At 52.9% G+C, this 21,631-nt stretch overlaps 1 protein-coding gene across 7 annotated transcripts in view; it reads right to left on the bottom strand.

The window, feature by feature from the left end:
- Positions 1–21,631, bottom strand: part of PIK3R6 (phosphoinositide-3-kinase regulatory subunit 6) — a 54,975-nt gene that overhangs the window by 6,246 nt on the left and 27,098 nt on the right. For 2 of the 7 annotated variants that reach the window (XM_055304645.1, XM_055304649.1), the window contains exons 8-19: positions 20,636–20,819; positions 16,689–16,854; positions 15,619–15,705; positions 14,289–14,712; positions 13,847–13,925; positions 13,011–13,133; positions 9,166–9,276; positions 7,149–7,236; positions 6,648–6,718; positions 6,073–6,163; positions 4,115–4,230; positions 3,569–3,698 (exon numbers count right to left, since the gene is read on the bottom strand). In XM_055304645.1, the coding sequence (XP_055160620.1) occupies positions 3,569–3,698; positions 4,115–4,230; positions 6,073–6,163; positions 6,648–6,718; positions 7,149–7,236; positions 9,166–9,276; positions 13,011–13,133; positions 13,847–13,925; positions 14,289–14,712; positions 15,619–15,705; positions 16,689–16,854; positions 20,636–20,819 (1,670 nt within the window). The remainder of the gene's footprint in view (positions 1–3,568; positions 3,699–4,114; positions 4,231–6,072; positions 6,164–6,647; positions 6,719–7,148; positions 7,237–9,165; positions 9,277–13,010; positions 13,134–13,846; positions 13,926–14,288; positions 14,713–15,618; positions 15,706–16,688; positions 16,855–20,635; positions 20,820–21,631) is intronic. The other 5 variants (XM_055304647.1, XM_055304646.1, XM_055304648.1 and 2 more) reach the window with 5 other exon arrangements.

Here is a 21,631-nt window from a genome sequence, read left to right as displayed (position 1 = left end):
TCTTATAATTTGCCTAAAAACAAGGAGGTGCATCTTTCATGAAACTAGAAGACACCCAAAGCCCTAAAGGACGATATGTGAGGACAGAACGAGGAAGGTCAAACATAAGGATTAAAGCTCTGGAAAGGATTCTGACCTGGAGGCCACAGGTTCCTCAGGTAGTGGGGATAAAATGGAGCCTGAATAAAGGGAATTGACTAGAAGTTTTACAAGGAATGGTTAGATGGCTTTAGGTTCCCACTTCCAGCCCAAGCAGCCAAGCAATGAGCCCTACCCCTGCCCCAGGCATCAAAGAAGATGGACCAGAGAGATCCTGGACTTGGGGGCAGCACAATTGGAGGACGGAGTGAAAGCTGTCCATGCAGGTGGGTTACATGAACTCACTGAATGGTGAATGCCCAGCTCCAGAGTATATAGGCACCAGCAGGCCTATGCCCCGAAGTCCCCAAGGCAGGAGCCTAAAGGACCCTCTCTTGGAAAAACAAGACTGTCCTACCAATGAGACTTGAGCATATGGACATTTGGGTTTCCCCATGGGAAGGTCTGTGGCCTCCTGACTGCCCATCATTGATTCAGCTTTTTAGTGCCCCATTCTCCAATTTATTTTTATTTTTTTAAGATTATTTATTTATTTATTCATGAGAGACACAGAGAGAGAGAGACAGAGACATAGGCTCCCTGCGGGGAGCCCAATATGGGACTCCATTCCTGGACTCCAGGATCATGCCCTGGGCTGAAGGCAGGCGCTAAACCACTGAGCCACCCAGGTGTCTCTCCCATTCTCCAATTTAAACATCAGCCAAGTATTGCCAGATATTTGAAGATAGCCTCTAACTTTAAAATAATAATTATAGGGGATCTCTGGGTGGCTCAGTAGTTTGGTGCCTGCCTTCGGCCCGGGGCGTGATCCTGGAGTCCCGGGATCGGGTCCCTCATCGGGCTCCCTGCATGGAGCCTGCTTCTCCCTCTCCCTCTGCCTATGTCTCTGCCTCTCTCTTGGTGTGTGTCTCTCATGAATAAATGAATAAAATCTTAAAAAAAATAATTATAAAGATAAGAAAGGCGAGAGACCCAAACAAACAGAAAACAGGACTTTGCAGGAAACAGATACAAGGTGGAAGAAACTTTTGAATAAACCATAATTAACCTCTTCAGAGAGAGAAGATATTACATCAGTGACACAAGAATAGAATGCTATTAAAAGTGAATAACCAAAGGGGCGCCACCTGGGTGGCTCAATCGGTAGAGCATGTGACTCTTGGTCTTGGGATGTGAGTTTGAACCCCACATTGGGTGTAGAGATTACTTAAAAGTAAAATCTTAAAAAAAATCAGAAAAGAAAGAATTCTTGAAAATGAATTTGAAGAAAATTCTTAAAACTTGAAGAAAAGAAAGAGAAGGATCACGAGACAGAAAAGATGAGAAAATAAGTGTATCCCCGTAGGAGGCCTAAGATCTGACTGACTGTCGCTCCGGAAAGAAATAGCAAACAGAGGAAGGGAATAATTTTTAAAACTCTATTAGAAAATAGATTAGAACCAAAAAATACGAGTCTCCTTTAAAGATCCACAAAAATGAATGAAAAAGATTCCATCAAGGCATATGTTTGTGATAGTCCAGAACCTTCTATGAAAGGAAGCACCAGAAACTCATAGAAAGGGAGAAAAAGGAACAGTCTTATACCAAGACTGGGCAAATGCAGGCATATTTCACAGCAGCAGCGTCAGAAACTCGAACATTCAGATTTAAATGAACTGAGATCGAATTGACAAAATCAAAAGCCATCCCAAGAATGTTGGCAAACCTTTCTTATTTCGGATAGATGAAGGGGACAAAAATTTTCACATTGCTGATTAAAGCAATACGATGTATTTGACCTAATAATCAAGGACCTCATTTTGTATTCTGTAGACAGAAACCATACATGTCCTCTTTCATTGTCACAGGAAATTTAAAAAGGAGAAAAAATGAGTGGGAAATATCAGAAACGGAGGCAGAACATGAGAGACTCCTAACTCTGGGAAATGAACCAGGGGTTGTAGAAAGGGAGGTGGGCGGGGATGGGGGTGACTGGGTGATGGGCACTGAGGGGGGCACTTGATGGGATGAGCACTGGGTGTTATTCTATATGTTGGCAAGTTGAACACCAATAAAAAATAAATTTATAAAAAAATAATAAATAATATAAATAAAAATTGAGCATGTATGGGGTGGTAAACACAAGGCCATATAAATTCTAAAGTTGAAGTCGTGTGGGTCAGGTGCTTTGGTCATCCTGGGGTCCTTGGGTGATGTCAGGAATCAAGGAGCTTGGGTTTCAACGGCCATGGGGACCATGGGACAGGCCCGAGGGATTGGAAACTGAGGTCCCCTTCAAAGACTCTTGAGGGCTACACTTACAGCAAAAGACTCAATTAGAAGTCTTTTGTGCTTTTGGGTGAGGAAGATGAGTCTCCCCTGGGAATTCCGAGCCACAAGTCTGCCTGTGGGTGGATCCGGGGTGTATGTGTTCACCTTCTGCAGGGTCTGGGAATTTCTGAGCCTAGAAGTTAACTTGAAATACAGTCCTGGGTTCGCAATGTCCCGGGGGACCGTGGCAAAGGCAAATACAGAATTTCTCTAGAAAGTCAAGTTTCGACCCAGATTTCTCATAGATAAAACCCCAACAGGAAGTTGCTCACAGTCGAGGAGACGTACAAGTCACTAAGCACCCGTGTGCATGTGTACCTATCAATTATGGACAGATACACAGAAAAGACGCTGGATGTTTGCACCTTGATAGGATGATAGTCATCTTCTCTACGAAATGGGACTAGAAGTGGTTTTACTTCTTTGTGGGGGTTTTTTTTTCTGCATTTTCCCCAAATCACTCAAGTTTTGTTTATAGGTTAAAATATTATTTTTAATGGGGAAGACAGGGACACCTGGGTGGCTCAGTGGTTGGGCATCTGCCTTCAGCTCAGGGCGTGATCCTGGGGTCCTGGGATCGAGTTCCACATCGGGCTCCCCGCAGGGAACCTGCTTCTCCCTCTGCTGTGTCTCTGCCTCTCTGTGTCTCTCATGAATAAATAAATTAAAAAAAATAAAGGGGAAGATTAAGAAACATTAAGGAGTGGAAGGTGAGTGGTCTTAGTGACATGGAGGTGACTGTCACAGTGGGGTGGGCCATACGCAGAGGGCAGTGGGCAGGACAGTGTTTGGTAAGGGACTGGAAACTCATCTGGGGCTATCTCTCAAGACTCTTGACTGGCAAGGGAAGGAGTACAGTGGTGGCTAAAGAGATGGCAGGTCACAGTAGAGATTTTCCTTCTCAGATGGAAAAGACCCAAGCATGTTTCCAGGCTACGAGGGAGGAGCGGTAGAGAAGGTCCACACTGGAGAAAAGACACTAAAATAGATGAAGCAGAGCCCAGAAGAGGTGCAAAGGAAGAGGGTCGAGTGATCCCAAGGGTCCTGTTGAGGTGGGAGGTCAGGTGTTGGCACCCGGGGACTAGGATTTATTCCAGAAGCACTCAGCCACCTGAGGACACAGGCTGAGTAGGCAGCTTGATCCAAAGCAAGTGTCTACCTGGTGGGTGTAGGGGTGTAGGGCATCTGGAGCAGGGTTCATGTGTAATCCTGGGGTCCACATCCAGCTGAGTAGGGAAATGAGGTCCAGAGAGGCCATCAGATAGGGAGCCTATGGGTGGGCCCTGGGTCTACAATAAGGGAATTGAAATCAATGAGTATCGATATCGGCAAAGGGCAGTGGTAGGGCCGTGAGGTTAAAAGAGCTGGTTCCATGTGATCAAAGGTTTGTTGTGTGGGAGTCTGGCCGCTGGGTTGTGTGGGGGAAGCCAGAACGCACACGCAGTTTCTGTTTTTGGGCATGTCGTGGGTGCTTTGGTGGCCAGCAGGTGGAGGGCAGGGCCTTGGCTCTCAGTGTGTGTGAGGGATGCGCCTCACAGACCCGGGGAGAGCAGATGCTTTCGGTAGGAGGACCCACTGCAACAGCAAAGGCTCAGAAGTCACGTCCCCTTCTCTGAACACCCCCACCCCTCTGAACACCCCCACCCCTCTGAACGCCCCCGGCCCCCTGCCCTCTCAGACCATTCCATTCTACCCCAGTACTTACAGAGAAGGATCTTCCCGCCAAGTTGGAGGACTTGACGACCTCCGTCACGCTGACATTCAGGCACGTGTGGTCTGTGACGGGAGCAGCAGATGGTGGGGTGTGGGTGGGCCCTGAAACTGGGAGGAATGAGGCGGGTGGGGAGTGGCTGTGAGGGGCCTCTCCGAAGCTGTCCTGGCCCCTCCTGCACCCTGCCCAACCCCCCCTTTCTGATGGCATCTGGGTGCAGGTCCCGAACATCCCTCCTCTTTCCCTGTGGAACCCACGATGTTTCTGCATCCTCAGGCTTGGCAGCCACTGCCAAGCCCAGTGCCTTTCTGCACCTGCTCCTGCAGCCCTCCTCAGTGCAAGAAGGTGCTATGGAACCTCCCTGAAGCCCCTGGGCATGCTGGCAAGGAGAGGAACGCTAGTTGAGTGGGGGCCAGGGGAGTCTGGTAAAAGAAATAGAAATCTAACAATTAGGGGTGCCCGGGTAGCTCAGCGGTGGAGCATCTGCCTTCGTCTCAGGGCATGATCCTGGGGTCCTGGGATCGAGTCCCGCATCGGGCTCCCTGCAGGGAGCCTGCTTCTCCCTCTGCCTCTCCCTCTCTCATGAATAAATAAATAAAATCTTTTTCTTTTTTAAAGAAATCTAATAATCAGAGTTAACGTGCTAGTTTACATACATAAGTGAGGACCTTATCTTCACTTTAGAAGTGAAAGAACAGGTAAAGAGGTGGGTCGCAAGTGACTTGCCCAAGGTCACACAGATGGTAAACGGCAAAGCTGGCCCTCCAAGCCGGCCCATCTGGGGACCTTGAATCAATGCTCTTGACCCACTCTGACCACCTCTTGGGTAAGAGCAATCGCCAGTGTCACATGTCTCCCTCAACGGCGTCAAAGACACACCAGCTGAGGAGGTCCCCATCGCTTCCAAATTCAACTCGCCTAGAAGCCAGGACTGGGCTTCCTGGGTGCGCATCCCTGCTCTGCCTCTTCCTCATGGACGTGACCTTGGGTGGTCACTTCTCTGGCTTCGGTTCACCTCTCCAGTACAAAGCTGCTGACGCTAACAATGCCGATCTTTTAGGAATCAGAGTTGATGTGTTTGGTGTAGAACGTTGCCTGGCCTCTGGTCAAGGTGTTCAAGTGATGTAACCCAGCTTACTGAACTTTCCATCGTTCCAGAAGACCCGGGGGCTAACCCAAAAGCTCATATTTAGAATTGGCGATATGCATATCAACGGGAATGTCTTATCAGCCCTGCTTTAGACTTTTTTTTAAAAGATTTTATTGATTTATTCATGAGAGACACAGAGAGAGAGGCAGACACACAGGCAGAGGGAGAAGCAGGCTCCCTGAGGGGAGCCCGATGCGGGACTTGATCCCAGGACCTTGAGATCACGCACTCAACCCCTGAGCCCCCCAGGCGTCCCACCCCCACTTTAGATTTAGGGAATGAATCAAACGATCTTATCATCCACTGTATGGCTGTAATGAGGTAATTGGCCAGAAGCAGATAACTTAGACCGGTGGTGTTCCTTTGTGATTGGGGAGTATCTGCTCCATTGGAGCATCATCCAAAATACAACATCTCATTTCCAGACCAAACACAAGTCACCCTGCAGGCCCAACAGAGGAAGGAGGGCATCCCCCTCCTGCACCCCCATCCACAGGGTCCCTCTACCTTCCGGTCCGTGTCTCCTCAGGCTACAGGGCACGCCCAGAGGCCATGCCCCAGCATGTTCCCCACTGGTGAGCAGCCTGAGGGTAGGGACCCTGCTTCACTCAGGTACCCCATGCCCAGCACCAGCAGGTGCTCAGCCACGTTCTTGTGACCTCAGGGATGGGCAAGAGGCCCGATTCCCTGGGCTCACCCCATTTGTGGTCACTCGACCCTCTGTCCTCTTCCTCACTCTTCCCTCCTTCTTGTGCCTTCTCTCTCTCTCTCTCTCTCTCTCTCTGCTTTCTCCACTCCTCACCTTCAGTGTCACTGGCTGGAAGGGCTTTCAGGACCAGCCCAGTGGCCCGCACGGAACTGGTGACCTCTTGAGCCCGGTGGCTGAGCAGGGCCTGGGGATGGGGAATGTGGGAACAGGTGGGGGTCCCCAGAAGAGCCCTGTCCCTCCTCATGTCAACAGTCCTGCTTCCTGCCCCTGCCCTGACTGAGATTCTTGTCTGTGTCACTAGTGTCCAAGAAAGGGCTGGCAGAGAGAGGCTTACAGCACTTTTGACCCCAGGGGGTACATTCAGCCTCCCAGACCCAAGGGAACATGTTTCTGATGATACGGTCAGCTAGGGAGGAGGGTATTTTTCAGTGATAGGACAGCCCCTTTGTTCCTTAAATCAGACGGCCTCCTTGGCTGCACGCAAGGCCAACTGTCATCCACCCATCCCTGCAAACCCTTCAAAGGCTGGGAGAGGCGTGGAGGCAGCTTCAAGGAGAGAGCTTGACAGTTCTTCTGGTTCTGTGTGTTCCCTGCCTGCACGTCCCTGACACTGGCTTCCACCCCGCCGGACCTCCCAACCTCCTCTGAGCACACCCATGGCCACTCACCTTCTGGTAGCAGATGGAGAGCTCGGCCCCCGGGCCCTCAGCCACACCCCTCCTCCTGGGTGAAAAGCCATCTGAGGGACAAGGGGAGGAGAGGCTGAGGGTGGGTGACACCCTGCTCCCCACCTCACCAAGGCCAAACTAAGCTGCAGATTTTTTTTTTAAGATTTTTATTCATGAGAGAGAGAAAGAAAGAGAGAGAGGCAGAGACATAGGCAGAGGGAGAAGCAGGCTCTCTGCGGGGAGCCCGATGCGGAACTTGATCCCAGGACCCCAGGATCATGCCCTGAGCTGAAGGCAGATGCTGAACCGCTGAGCCACCCAGCCTCCCCTAGGCTGCAGAATTTTTGACAGCATCTCCCTCTGGATGGAAAGGAGGCATCTCAAGGATTCCAGTCTTGGCAGGCTTGGAGGAGCCAAGGTCCCCCTTTAAGACCCTGGAAAACAGGGCCTGGCGGGGAAGATGAGTCAGCAAGCTCTGGGAAAGGAGAAACAGATGCTCACCTTTGGGGAGTTTGGAGTCCTGGATCTTCACGTTCAGCTCAGTGAGGAAGATATCCTCTGCAGGGTCTTGGCTCAGGTCCCTGAAGATCTGGAGGGGAGGAGGTCATGGAGGAGGCCAGCTCTGCCTCGGGCCGCTCGCCCTCATCCCCCAGAGCCCCAGGGAGTCAATGGTTGAATAGTGTCCAGAAGCAGGACCCGGGGTGCCCCCATCCCGCCCCATCCTGCTAGCGCTACATCCCAAGCCGCATCCAGTGATTCCTGGACCTACTGTCCACGTGTCCCCAGCAATGTGACATGTTTATAAATCGGGGAAGAAGCTGGTTTTGAAGCCCAAACTGCCTGTAACCGCTATGGTTTGATGGGGAGGGCAGAAGGGGGACATACCATTCACAGAGGGTGAGGGTGAGCCGGGCAAGGTCAGAGGGGGGAGCACTGTCCTGACTTGCACAGCCAGGCCAGCTGGGAGGGAGGGCCAGGGGGAGCTGGGCTGCTCTGGGGGAGGGTTTGCCCAGAAATCTGGGGGGGGGGGGCACAGGGCAGGCCTCTGAGGGGAGCCCTGCAGCACAGCCCTGCAGCACAGCACAGGTGTGGACAGATGTGGGCACCATGGGGAGAAAGGGCCACAGGTCTTTGAGAACAGGGATCACAGAAGAAAATTGGCTGCCCAGGACAGCAGACCATGCCCCAGTCACAGACATCGGAAAAACAGGAACGCTGTGCAGGCCACATCCCCCTCCCTCCCACTCGCTCCCGACCTCCCAGCAGATGCACAAGGATCACTCTGAATTAAGAATAGCAGAGGGGACACCTGGGTGGCTCAGGGGTAGAGCATCTGCCTTCGGCTCAGGGCGTGACCTGTCCTGGGATCGAGTCCGGTATTGGGCTCCCCACAGGGAGCCTGCCTCTCCCTCTCTTCTCCTCTGTGTCTCTGCCTCTCTCCCTGTGTCTCTCATGAATAAATAGTTTTAAAGAAAAAAAAAAAAGATGGAGACAAAGTCTGAGAAACGCCTCATGCTCAGGCTCTCCCTTCCAGGCCCTGTCACTTAGGCAACACGCTTAGCAGGAAAATGAACGGAAACCTCGCAGGCTCCAGAAGTTGTTCTGTGCATTTTTGGTGACAGGGACAGAACAACGGGGAGGGCCAAGGAGAGGAGCTGGCTGGGGGGAAGGGCACGATGATGAGGTTTTGCCCGAGCTGGAGGCGCCCTGCATCTGCTAGTGATGCTGTGCATGCACTGATAGGTGTGGACAGTGGGTTTGGGGACATCTCATGGTTTCCGTTCTCCCCAGAGGAACAGGTGGCAAAGTCACTCACTGAAAGTGAAGGGCGTGAGAAAAGCAGGGAAGGAGGTGACAGCCATGGCTGCAGGGGAAGAGGGAGTCTGCCGGGAAGGCGGCATTCATGGGCCCAGCTGAGGCCAAATACCACTGAGACGTCTGTGTCCAGATTGCTTTCCCAGGTGGTGCTCAGGAGCCCGAGCTGAGCGAGAGGTGAGGCACACTGCAGCGCCCCTTGGGCTTGGGTTTTGCTGAGAAGGGAGATGGAGGGACCAGGAGGCCAGGGTTGGGATGGAGTACGGACAGGGGCAGGTGGACCTGAGAATCTGCCCATCTCCCTAAGGAGGTAGGTCCTGGGTGAGAAGGGGAGAAGGTCTTGCAGGGATGAGAGTTTGTGATCAGAGACTAGAAAGCGAGCATTTAGGATTTCCGAGGGAAAGCAATTCCCGGTGATAACATTCACAGCTGCCTGTCCCCAGCCCCCCACGGGGTCAAGGCCTAACGCATCCCTCCACGGGAAGAAGATCTGCTTCCGCTTGTACTGGAGGTCATTGAAACTGATAATTCTCCGATTCATCCAGAGACTGGGAAGATGGAGTTAACAGCCAAGTCTGGTGAATCGGCCATTTGTACCCTGGTAAGCTGCATTTCCCCTGAGCCAGGGTGTTTAGGGGGTGGGGTCTTGGGGTCCATCAGGCTGGTACACTACCCATGGAGTCCTGGGTTGGGGGACACTTACCTTGACTGTGTAGATCTGGAAATAGATGGGTTGGGTGCCCATGCGAACATAGTAGGTGATGACATCCAGGATGAAGGGGTCCACCGTCCGGGATGTGTCCAGGGAAGGGGGCTGTGAGAGGGCAGAGAGTGTCTTCAGCCACCAGTCTCTATGCTACTGTGGGAGGTGCTAATTTTATGGTAACACCAACCACAATACTTCCATGTACCCTCTATGAGGCACTAACCCAACTGGTCCCTCAACACACTCCAGGCCTTTCCTTCTACCCGATTTCCCCTCCTGATCCAGATACACCTGTCCAGAGTCCTCATTCCCCAGGGCCTCCGATTCATTCCACTTGCAGAAAGACACACGGAGTGGCTCTAGGTGGCACACACTGAGTAGGGTACTTGGGGTAGACAAGCTGCTTGAGATATAGCCCATGATCACAGAGTCTGGGCTGCGTTCCAGCCACTCACTGGCCAGGTGACCTTGGACATGAGAAGTGAGGTGGTCTGTTGCCTCCTTCAGTTCTTGTGGGGGTATTTGGATATATCAATAGATTAACATTTAAGAGTTATTAGGAAAGCACTAGTGCCATGTCTTATAGGCTTTCCTCCTATGATTATAAAGCAGAACCATATATGATTATAAAGCAAAACCAGTTTTTTTTTTCCTTTTAAATAGAATGTGGGGCACCTGGGTGGCTCAGTGGTTGAGCATCTGCCTTTGGGTCAGGGCATGATCCCAGGGTCCTGGAGTCAAGTCCCCCATTGGGCTCCCCATAGGGAGCCTGCTTCTCCCTCTTGAAGATCTTTTTTTTAAATTTATTTTTATTTTATTTTTTTAAAAAAGATTTTATTTATTTATTCATGAGAGACACACAGAGAGAGGCAGAGACATAGACAGAAGGAGACGCAGGTTCCATGCAGGAAGCCTGATGTGGGACTCGATCCCGGGACTCCAGTATCATGCCCTGAGCCAAAGGCAGACTCTTAATCACTGAGCCACCCAGGTGTCCCAAATAAAATCTAAAAAAAAAAAAAAAAAAAAAAAAGAACTAGAATGTTTACATATTTACCAGAGTTGGGAAGCACTAGAGTTTATCTCATCCAACTTCTACCTGATCCTATAACATCTCCTCTGACCCTCCTGTCTGGTCTATTGACATATAGTTCCCTTCAGAAAGGGCACCCTGAGGAAGGAAGGAACTCCAACAGTACTGTCCTTGCTCACAGTGTTTCCAGTCTCTTCATGTGGAAACCACTTTCAGAGTTAGTGTAGGGGCTGTATAAATTGTTAATGATAAGGGGAGGGAGACCAAGGAGAAAAGTAGGGACAAAAGAGCACAACTGAGACCTGCACCAGACATTCTTCCTCTAATAGCCTCCATGTTTTGAGAAAAGGTATTTTAATACCCAGCTAAACAGTTTTCTGTGTCTACACACAAAGACATTTTCTGGGTAAGCAATCATTTGGAAAACAGGCCTCCCCCCACGTCTATTAGAAGGTGCAAGAAAGCACCCCAATCCATCAGGTGATAAAACAACATGAAGATCACAGTAGAGTGTCAAGTTAGAAATAAGGTACCTAAAATCAAGAGGATCCCCCTTTTTTTAAAAAAAAAAAAGATTTTTATTTATTTGAGAGAAAGAGAGTACGAGTGAGCAAGCACAAGTAGGCAGAGTGGCAGGCAGAGGGAGAGGGAGAAGCGGATACCCTGCTGGGCAGGGAGTCTGATACAGAATTCAATCTCAGGACTCATAATCTGAGCCAAACAGAGATGCTCAATCAACTGAGCCACCCAGGTACCCCAAGAGGTTCCTTTTATAGAGGAGGACCTGCTGCCCAGATATAAGGGGAGAGAGACACCATTCACAATAGGAAGAAAAAAACTATGAAACATAAGGAGGAAATTTAGCCAGAAATGGGTAAAAGCACCATGATGGCAGTGCACAGCTATCCTGAGAGATACATAAGAAGACTTCCCTACATGAAAATAAACACTGTGCTCCCAGAGAGGGCAGCTTAACACGCTAAAAGAGGCTGGCTCTCAGGACATCTGGGTGGCTCCGTGGTTGAACGTCTGGCTTCAGTTTAGGTCATGACCCCGGGGTCCTGGGATTGAGTCACACATTGGGCTCCCTGCATGGAGCCTGCTTCTCCCTCTGCCTGTGTCTCTGCCTCTCTCTCTCTCTCTCATGAATAAAATAAATAAAATCTTAAAAAAAAAAAAGGCTGACTCTCCTCCAAATTTCAATCAAAATCCCAAGGAGAGAGCTTAAATTAAAAAAAAAAAAACCTGAGAAAATTTCTAATATTTATCTGGAAACAAACACAAACATAGTCTGAAACATTTACAAGAAGCCAAGTAACGGGGTGTATGCTTACCCTGCCAACTATTAAAATGCAAAAGTGCTAATGGGGCCGGAAATGAATGGATCAATGAGAAAGCATAAGCATCCTGAAATAAACTCAGGCATCTGTAAAAATTTAGTAGATGATAAAAGTGGCATTTCAGACTGACGGGGCAAGATGGCTTAGGCAATAAATAGCTTTATGACAACTGGCTAAACATTTGGGGAAAAAAAAGAAATTTGCATGCTTCCCACTAAACCCTGAAATTGATCTCACAGGCAGGTTATTTAAATGTAAAAATGGAGACATTAGAAGGTACAGGAGGTGATCAGCATATATTTTTTCAATCTAGGATATAATTTAATTAGCAATGAGAAGACCTTCCTGAGCAGGAAGGCATCACAAAGGATAAAAGTTCCGTGTATAACTACATAAAATTATCAAGCTTCCGTAAGTCAAAAAAAAAAAAAAAAAACAACAACAACAACAAAAAAAAACCACTACTGACGAAATTGACAAATGAGTAAAGTGGTGAAAAAAAATGTCTCCAACACCCAAAATGGTGAAGAGTCTCTTAATATCAGGGGTGCCTGCCTGGCTGACTCAATCTCAGGGTGGGGAGTTTGAGTCCCACGTTGGGAGCAGAATTTACTCGAAATAATAATAATAAAAAAAAGATTCTCGGGCAGCCCCATGGCTCAGCGATTTAGCGCCGCCTTATAGCACAGGGTGTGATCCTGGGGACCTGGGATCGAGTCCCACGTCAGGCTCCCTGCATGGAGCCTGCTTCTCCCTCTGCCTGTGTCTCTGCGCCTCTCTCTCTCTCTGTCTCTCATGAATAAATAAAATCTTTAAAAAAAAAAGATTCTCTTACTAGATGAAGGCTTTTTCAAGTCAGTAAAGGATGGGAGCATCGTCCCTACCGCCCAGGAGGGTTGGAGGTGAGGGCATGGTTTGTGGTCAAGAGGACCTGCTCTGGCCTCAAGCTGTCTGGTTCCAAGTGGGACTCCACCTCTCCTTTTGCCAAATTAGGACAAAGTCACCTAATTTCTTTGTGTCCCAGGGCCTCGGCCTGTCACAATGGGGACGTGGCCACAGTAGCACCTGCCAACAGGAGTGTCGGCTTGGCAGGGCTGCAGAGCGATAGTGCTCGCAACAGCGTCTGGCATGTGGGAGCATGCAGTCATACAGAGAAACCATCTCGGGAAGCTCAGAAAAGAAGAAACAAAATTGACACAAAATTGGCCCAAAATTGGCCTCCAGGCTGATGGAAGAAGGCTTCACTCAGTTCATCTTTTTCCCAGTGTCCTACCCACAGCAGGTGCTTGCTAGGAGCTCCGAGGGGGTTTCTGCCCTGTTTAGGGCTCCTCTCCTGTGTTCCCTTCCAGCCCCATCCCACCCTGGGGGGACCCCTGGGGCAGACTCCTGAGATCGAGAGTCAAGGGTGGGAGTTGAAAACAGCCCCCTCCCACCTGCCTCCCTCCTCACCCCGCAGCCTCTCCCCCTACCATCTCTGCCAGCTTGTGGATGGCCGGGCACAGCGTGTTGACAGTGCTCTCGTACCACGGGTCTGCACGGCCCAGGAACGTGGCCAGCTCCCTGAGCTCCGAATGTCTGCACGACGCTGGCTTCTGGGGACGAGGGGATGGGGCAGACCCCCATCAGGCTTGGTCTCTGGCACCTTCTTCCTGGCCAGAGGGTCCCCCGGGCAAACAGCCCGAACACTGAACCCCTTGGGACCTCAGTTCCTCTGCCACGTGAAGAGGATTAGGTTTACACCTTCGGGGAAGCTGGAATACCTTCGGCTGAGGGCCACGTGCCCGGGACACTGAAGAGTGACCATCATCAGCCTTGCAAATTGAGCGACAAGGACTGCTTTGCATTTAACGCTGCCCAAAAAGCAAGCAGACGCGCGACAACAGAAATGCAGAGCTGCAAGGCTGAGCGTGTCCGCCCTGCCCTCATCCATCAACGGGCTCCCACTGCCTGAGGTTTCTTTTTAGGGGACCCCAGGAAGTGTGCTCTGCGTGTGTGCATGTGTGTGCAAGCCTCTGTTTGAGAAGAAGCTTGCAATGACGTCCCTTAGAAAGGCAAAAGAAAATCCAGCAACAGGCAGGCTGGCCCCATGGGGGGATGTTGGGCCTCCAGGGCCCCCATCTGGGGGTTCTGGAGGGTTCTGGGGGCTTCTAGAAGGCATCCCCCAGCCCCGTAACCTAAGGAGGGAAGATCCTATCCCTGGGAGCCTGGGATGGGGGGCAGCGGGGGCCCAGTGCAGCCCCTCCCTGCGCCCCTGCTGCGGGCAGCCCCCTCCCCTCGCCCTCCCCGCGCGCCCCTGCCCAGCCACCTCAGGCGCCAGTACGGGGATGTAGTACAGCTGCAGGCTGAGTCTGGGGGTGAGGCAGAACTTCTGAGTCTCTCGTTTCCTGGCAAAGAGGGGTGGGCAGAGCATGGGGGGCGGGCAGGTGTTGCAGCCTTCCGCGGTTCCTCATCCTGGCTCTGATTATCGATCACCTCTGCAGCGGCACGGCGGGTAATCAACCCCTCCGAGCCTGTCTGCTCATCTACAGAACGGGCGCAGCAGCGCCTGTCCTGGGGGGGCGGTGGCGAGGGTTGCGGGGCTCACGGGACAGGAGTGCGCGGAGCGGCGAGCACGGGGGTCCGCGGCGGGGGTGCACTGCGTCTACCACAGCCGGTGATGCGTGGGGCTCACTTGTGCCCTGGCCAGCACCCCCCCCCAAGCTGCCCACCCTCTGCCCCGCGCCCCCGCCGCCGCCCCGGGGCCCTACCTGAGGCTGTGGTAGGCCTGCGCCAGGCGCCCCAGCATCCTGTCGTCCCCCAGCACCAGCACCCTGGCCGTGTGAAGCCGGGAGACGCCGGGCAGCAGCTCCCCGACCCCGCCGGGCACCCCGGTCCTGCGGTGTAGCCCCTGCGGCTCCGCCCAGCACGCAGGCATCGCCACGTCGGGGGGCCACACCCGCTTCCTGATGCCCCCCTTGCGTTGCAGCCCGGCGCGCTCCGTCTCGGGGCTGCCCGGTCCCGGGGGCTCGTCGGCCCCCGAAGGGAGGTCCCGCTCGATGCCGCTGTCGGTGGACAGCATGGACGCCCGGGCCAGCTCCCGGTCTGGCCACAGGCCCTGCAGGTCCAAGGCCTCCAGGTCGGCGCTCAGGCGCACTTGGGATCTCGGGCGCAGGAAGAGGACCAGTTCCTTCCCTGGGACGCAGAGAGCGAGGGGACCGTCAGGGCATAGAGGTTACATGAGGCTGGCTGGGCCTGTGTGTTCCGTGTCACCCAAACCCCGTTGAGCCGACTAGAAGCCCCACAAGATGCCCCACCAAGGAACAAAGATTCTGGGGACTACAAAGATGGAGAACCCTCAATATTCCTGCCACCTCTTGTTGGGTTCCCCTAGTGAGCTATCAAAGGCTCTGAGAAGTCCTGTAGCAGAAAAGTCAGCTTCACTCAGTACCTCTTGCTTCTCCGACCCTGGAGTCCTCATTAGCTTCCTCCCTTCCTCCCACTGTCTGTGGCTTCCCCTGGGACACAGAGAGCAGACCCTACATGTGCCAGGAAAGACTTCCAGACTTTTCTAATCTACTTTTGTTTGATTCCCCATGAGAAAACTGAGTCAGTCTAGGATGGCCCAGGACCTGAAAGGAAGTTTCAGGACGTGGACCCAGTTCACTAGCCCAGCACTTGGCACCATAATCTGCACCCTTGTCTCCCCCACCCCCGCATCTGCCTTGAGAAGAGTTGGGGACAGCCGAGTGGGACAGTGGTGTGGACGGAAGTGCCAGGCAGGCAGGTCTCCCTGGAAGACCCCCTCCAGTTGCTGGAACTGTAACTTTTTTGGTGACGGCCTCCTTCTCGGGGACATTGATTATCTGTTGGCATCAACATGAGCATGTGGCACGTTCTGGACACAGCCTGCATTAGTTGGTGGCTAATGCACTGAGCTATTCTGACAGACAGACAACGGATCCTTCCAGATGTGCAAAACAGCTCAGGGAGTCAGGGGCATACAGATGAACGCACACACACACGCACAGACATACAGACACACACACACCTCTATTCCCAGCCAGCTCCCCACGGGCAGGGGCGAGGCATGGCACTTACAGAGCTGCTCCTCATCAGTCCACAGGTGGAAGGTGATGTGGGGGCTGGGCAGAGGGATGCTTGGCTGTGGGTCCTGCAGGGGGTCACCTGAAGGAAGCAGAGAGCTGTGGGATTCTCCTCTGGCCTCCCTGCTCCAGCTTCTATAGGGCCCAGAGGGGGTGCTGAGACCCTCTCTCCCCTATGGTCCAGCCCCAGCTTCCTCTCCGCCCCATCAGCTCATTCAGGGAGCCAACAGCACACCTGTCCCCTCTGAGCCCGACACTGTTCAGCTCCCCCGTTTTCTACAAACTTCCTAGCTCTGCTGTGAGGACCCTTCATGTCCTGAAACCGGCTCAGGGTCTTTCGGGACCTTCCCTCTAGGGCTCGCCCCTTCCTGCTAACCCCGAGCCCGAAGCGCAGCCAGGGCGCCTTTCCTGCCACTGTGTTTCTACGGCGCAGCCTGGTGCTCGTTCCCCCCACTGCCTCCTAGGAGCTGGGTGAGGTTGGGCCCGACTTTTCAGCATCTTTCTAACTCTGGCTTCTTGTCTGTAAAACGGGAGATAATTTCTATCTCAGAAGTTCACTTTGATGATTGAGGTCATATTTAAATATACATCAGGGGCACCTAGGGGGCTCAGCGGTTGAGCATCTGCCCTTGGCTCAGGGCGTGACCCCAGGGTCCTGGGATCGGGTCCTGCGTCGGGGTCCCCGCAGGGAGCCTGCTTCTCCCTCTGCCTGTGTCTCTCTCTCTCTCTGTGTCTCTCATGAATAAATAACTAAAATCTTAATATATATTATATGTAATTATATTATATATAATTCCTATATATAATCCTTGATATATCTCTATCTATCTATATATCAAGTGCCCAGAACAGCAGCTGGGGTGGAGGACGTCAGCAGCGTTAGCAGGTGTTAGCTGTCCTAGTGACCAAACCACCCACCTTCTGAGCCCAGGACCTTCCAAGTTCCCGGGGTTGGGGCGCCCAAGGTTCCACCGCCCACCCCCCACCCCTGCCCCGCCCCGCCCCGCCTCAGCGGCCGGTGCAGCGCTGCTCTCTGGCGCCCCCTGCAGGCCCCCACCCGCTTACCGCAGTAGCGTCCCCTGGTGGCGGCCGCCGGCCCCAGCAGCGAGCAGTAGATCTCCTCCAGCCTCTCCTGGTGTCCCTCGCGGCTCGGGCTGGGGTCGCTGGCCATCTGCTCCACCGCTGCCACCACAGCGTGGAAATAGCGCTCCAGGGCGCCGCGAGGGCTGGCCTGCCGGGGAGCGGCACCAGAGCCTGGGTCCCGGGCCAGAGCCTGGGTCCCGGGCCCAGCACCTACCCACCCAGCCCAGCCCCGACATTCCCCCATGCTGCCTGCACCCGCGGGGTCCCTCTGTCCCTCACACCATGGCCACTTGCAATGTCGGAACCCCCAGAGGGGGCAGGGATCGCCATCCTTGGACACCCCCCCTCCGCCCCCCGGATGCAAACTCCAGGAAGGCAGGGCTTCGTCTGCTTATAGCCGCACCCAGAACACCTGTGGGCACATACTTGATGCTCAAGAAAGAGTTGCTGAGGATTTCCTAAACTTCTATCATTCCTATGCTACCTTGACATACCACCTATAGAGTATTCACTTGCCGTTTTCCTTTTTTTTGGAAAAGGACTTTTTTTTTTTTTTTTTTTTTGGTTCTAAACTATTTCAGAGGGACAATTTATGTTGCTACTTTATATAAAAAGGCTAGTGTCATGCATGCTACACGGACAGTTACAAAGGTGACTATAATGATTACAAAATACTATTCTTAAGTTTTAGCCAGGTACTGTGGTCTACCAAGGCTTTAGAACTTGAAGTCTTCTTTCTCTCTCTTAAGATTTATTTATTCGCTTTAGAGAGAGCGGGTGCATGCGTGCCAGGGTGTGGGGCAGTGTAAGTCTCAAGCAGACTTGCATTGTGGGGCTCAATTTCACGACCCTGAGATCACAACCTGAGCCTCAACCCAGGGTAGGAGGCTTAACCAAGCCATCCAGGTACGCCTGCTTCCTTCTTTTAAGGGAAGTCAGTGTTAAAGAAGTTGGTGGGGGGCACCTGGGTGGCTCAGTGGTTAAGCATCTGCCTTCAGCTCGCGTCATGATCCGGGGGTCCTGGGATCGAGTCCCCCATTGGGCGCCCTGCATGGAGTCTGCTTCTCTCTCTGCCTGTGTCTCTGTCTGTATCTCTCATGAATAAATAAAATCTTTTTTTTTTTTTAAAGGAAGTTGGAGGTAAAGCACCAAGCTGAGCCTTTCTCCTTAATGGAAATTAATAGAAAGAGGTTTTGTAAGTCTGTGCATTCCATGCCCTGGCCTGGCTGCCTCCTGCGGTAGACTGCTGACACTCTAAGAACCAATGCCCTGGATTATGTTCCCTGGCCATCTTCCCTCACCCCCACCCACCACCACCACCAAATCCCATCTCATAGTTTAGAAGATGCAGGTCTCCAGGACGGCTGGGGGTGCTCAGTTGATTGAGCCTCTGGCTCTCGATTTGGGCTTGGGATGTGGTCTGGGGGGTTGTGGGATCGGGCCATGGTAGGCTCCATGTTCAGCATACAGTCCTCCTATCTCTCCGTATGCTCCTCCACTCTCTCTCTCTCAAATAAATCTTAAAAAAAAAAAGACAACGATGAGGGGCTCTAACAAGAACATGGGCAGGCACAGCAGGGCCTGTTCTCACCTCTGTTCTATGCTAGGGGTCTGCCAAGCAGGTTCCTAACTTCCTGAGTGAGAGAGAGCAGATCATTCTGAGTAGCTAGGGCTCCAATAAATATTTGCAGAATGAACAAATAATGCAATTAGAGGGATACAGAGTCAGAGTTGGAAGGGGTCATAGGATCCATGTCATCTTGTTGCTTAATTTATAAATATATCAATTAAATATTTACTGAGCACCTGTTGTGAGCCAGGCATTGTTCTAGGTGCTGGGATTCAGATAAAAATGCCTGTCCTCAGGGAGTTTGTATTACAGTGTACCTCTTTCTTTCTCTCTCTGTGATAATAAAGATAAGTAAACTTCATAGTGTGATAAATAACAGCTAAAGGGGAAAATGTGCAGAGAAGAAGGATGTGAAATTGGAGAGAGGGGATGAAATTTTAGATAGCGTGATCAGAGAAGTCTCCCCAACAGGTGACTCTTGAGGAAAGTCCTAACGGAAGTGAAAGAGCGAGCTGTGTTATCTGAGAGGACATCCCAAGTATAGGGAACCGCAAGTGCAAAGGCCCTGGGGTATAAGCACATCTGGTGTGTTTGAGGAACAATAAGGAAACCTGTGTAGCTGGAGCAGAGCACAGGAATGGGAGAGTATAGATGATAAAAACAGATGGAATCAAAGGGGAAATGAGATGGGGGACAGATCTTGAGGGTCTTGTAGGCCATTGTAATGACTTTGGCTTTGACCCTGGGTGAGGTGGTGTGATAAATGCCATGGTGACCACGCGGATCCCTGTCTTCGGGCCTGAGGCACTCCTGAGCCCCGCTGCTGGGAGTGCTGGCAGCTGCCAGAGGTTCCCTGAGTCCCCTCTCCAAAATTGGCCTCGGGGCAGCCTGGGTGGCTCAGCGGTTTAGCGCCGCCTTCAGCCCAGGGACTGATCCTGGAGACCCGGCATCGAGTCCCACGTCAGGCTCCCTGCATGGAGCTTGCTTCTCCCTCTGCCTGTGTCTCTGCCTCTCTCTCTCCCTGTGTCTCCCATAAATGAATTTTAAAAAAAAATCTCAAAATTGGTCTCAGCCGAAGAAAGCCACCTCCATGGTCCTGCCCCATCCCTGTGGACACCCCACTTCCCATAACTAGAAGATGTGGAAGTATAAAGTCCTGGCCCAAAAATCTTTATTTTTAAAGATTTTTTTTGGGGGGGCACCTGGGTGGTTCAGCATTTGATCATCTGCCTTTGGCTCAGGGCATGATCCCGGGGTCCTGGGATCGAGTCCCGCATCAGGCTCCCTGTAGGGAGCTTCTCCCTCTGCCTGTGTCTCTGCCTCTCTCTGCATCTCTCATGAATAAACAAAATAAAATCTTAAAAAAAAAAAAAGGCCCAGCCTGTCACCCTCACTTGAGATGACCCTGAGCTGGTTGGGAAAGCTCATCCCCTCCCCGACTGAGACCCATGGCCAATCGAGGGGAGCAAGGGCTGAAACCTCCCTATTGGGGCCAGAGGTGTGTGGGCAGAAACCAACATGGTACTTGGGTATAACTGGGGGCGCATTCCTCCATGACGTGGTCCCGTGCTGCGGGCAACCACAAAGGAAGGGGATCCTGAAGGCGGGAAGGGCTCTCGGAGAGCAGAGGAATGACGGAAAACAGTCCTCGTGGCTTAAGGAGGGACCCAGCGTATACAAAGCACCGTCAAAGGAAGTATCCAAGGTGCTGGGCTCAGAGTATGGATGGAAGGTTCCAGATGAAGAGCGACAAGAGGAACAGGGTCGCATCAGATGCATGGGCAAAGCAAGGTCTGAAACAGGGCTGCATGGAGGACTGACACCTCCCTTCCTGGGATAGGACAAGTGGGGGGTAGCTGACCCTTCCCCCCAGGGCACCCGAGCTCAGAGCCTTAGCCACCATCCCACCTAGTGTCTCCAGAGGACTGGAGCCTTCCCCTCGGGAAAGATCGCCTCCCCCACAGGGCGGGGGGGGGGGGCGGAGACACAGGCCCCAGGTGGCATGCCCCCCCCCCAGAAGCCCAGCACCTGGTACAACAACCCTTGGCTGGAGCATCTCCAATCTACTGGAGCCTCGGCCGTGTACAGGGGTGCAAGGCGGAGCCGGAGGGAAAAAATTAGGAGTGGGTGGGTGAGTGTTGGAAATGAACGAAATGCCCACCCCAGGAACAGGGGCAGGAGTTAAATAAATGACAGCGCACTCATCTGTGCGAAGATGGTGGTTTTTTTTTTTTTCCAGATTTTCCGCCATGAGTGTGCACTCATTTTCGATCATGGGGAAAGGTGGTATGCGAACAGGGGGAGGGGAGGAACACTGGCGTGGGGGTGCAGGGCCCCCTGAGGACAGGGGGGTGATTACCTTCAGCTTCCTCTGCAGGGCACTGGCATGGCATGCGTCCCCCAGGGCTGCCTGCAGGGCGTGGGAGACCACGTGGCGCATGCAGGCCTCTGGGGTCTGCTGCACCTGTGCTGCCTCGATCTCCAGCAGCAGAGCGCTGCACACGGAGGGAGAGACCAGCTCAGGATCCACGAAGAGGAACACTCTGTGGGCAGAGGTGGGCGGGGAGGGTGGAAGCTGGTGAGGATGACCAGCAGGAGAAGAGCCCCCCGGATGGGGCACCCTCAGCGTCTGGCAGCCCCTAAGTGTTATGTTCCTTTGAAAACAGGAGCCTTGAATCCAAAAGTCTATGGAAGGGACACAATAGGGAGCGGTGGGGACCGTGGCAAATAGGAGCGGTCAGGGGCAGTGTGTCCCTGTTGGGTGGGGCGGGTGACAGGGGGTGCCGGTCTCACATCCAGGGAAGCCCCAACCCCAATCTTGCTCCCTGCGCCTCAGCATCATGGTCCAGGGATGAGTTCATCCTCCAGGAGGGACCCTAAATCCCTCCCGCCCAAACGAGCTCTGGACCCTAAGTGAGCCCCGTCTCCTCTCATCACCCCATCACCAGAAAAACCAGCCTCCTGCACCTGCTCCCCTGGGTCCTTCCGCCTCCCCGCACCGCCCCCTCCACGAACACCGCCTCGAGCTTGTGCCTTCAGGTGCTAGGTCAGTGCAGGCGCCTGCAGGGCCAGAGGCAGGACGCCCCAACTCCCTCAGCCCTTCCTTCCAATGCAAAAGGTGGTCAATTCCTCAAGCTTATGCGAAGGGGCCGGGAACACACAGAGGAAAGCCCCAGATTTCATGGGGTGCTTGTGGTGCCCGCGGCTGCCTGGCTGCACATGGCACGGAGGTGGAGGACAGAACTGCAGGTGGCTCAGTTCCTGTGTCACCTTCTGCGTGTGAGCAGGATGCTCTGCGGTCCTCCCAAGAAGAAAGACCCAGGCAGGAGAAGGCTGGCCCTGCCCGCCCTCGAAG

This window comes from Nyctereutes procyonoides, unplaced genomic scaffold (assembly GCF_905146905.1).
Source record: "Nyctereutes procyonoides isolate TBG_1078 unplaced genomic scaffold, NYPRO_anot_genome, whole genome shotgun sequence".
Classification (NCBI taxonomy): domain Eukaryota; kingdom Metazoa; phylum Chordata; class Mammalia; order Carnivora; family Canidae; genus Nyctereutes; species Nyctereutes procyonoides.
The sequence above is the reverse complement of the archived record's forward strand: the minus strand, read 5'-3'. Positions and strand labels throughout refer to the sequence as shown.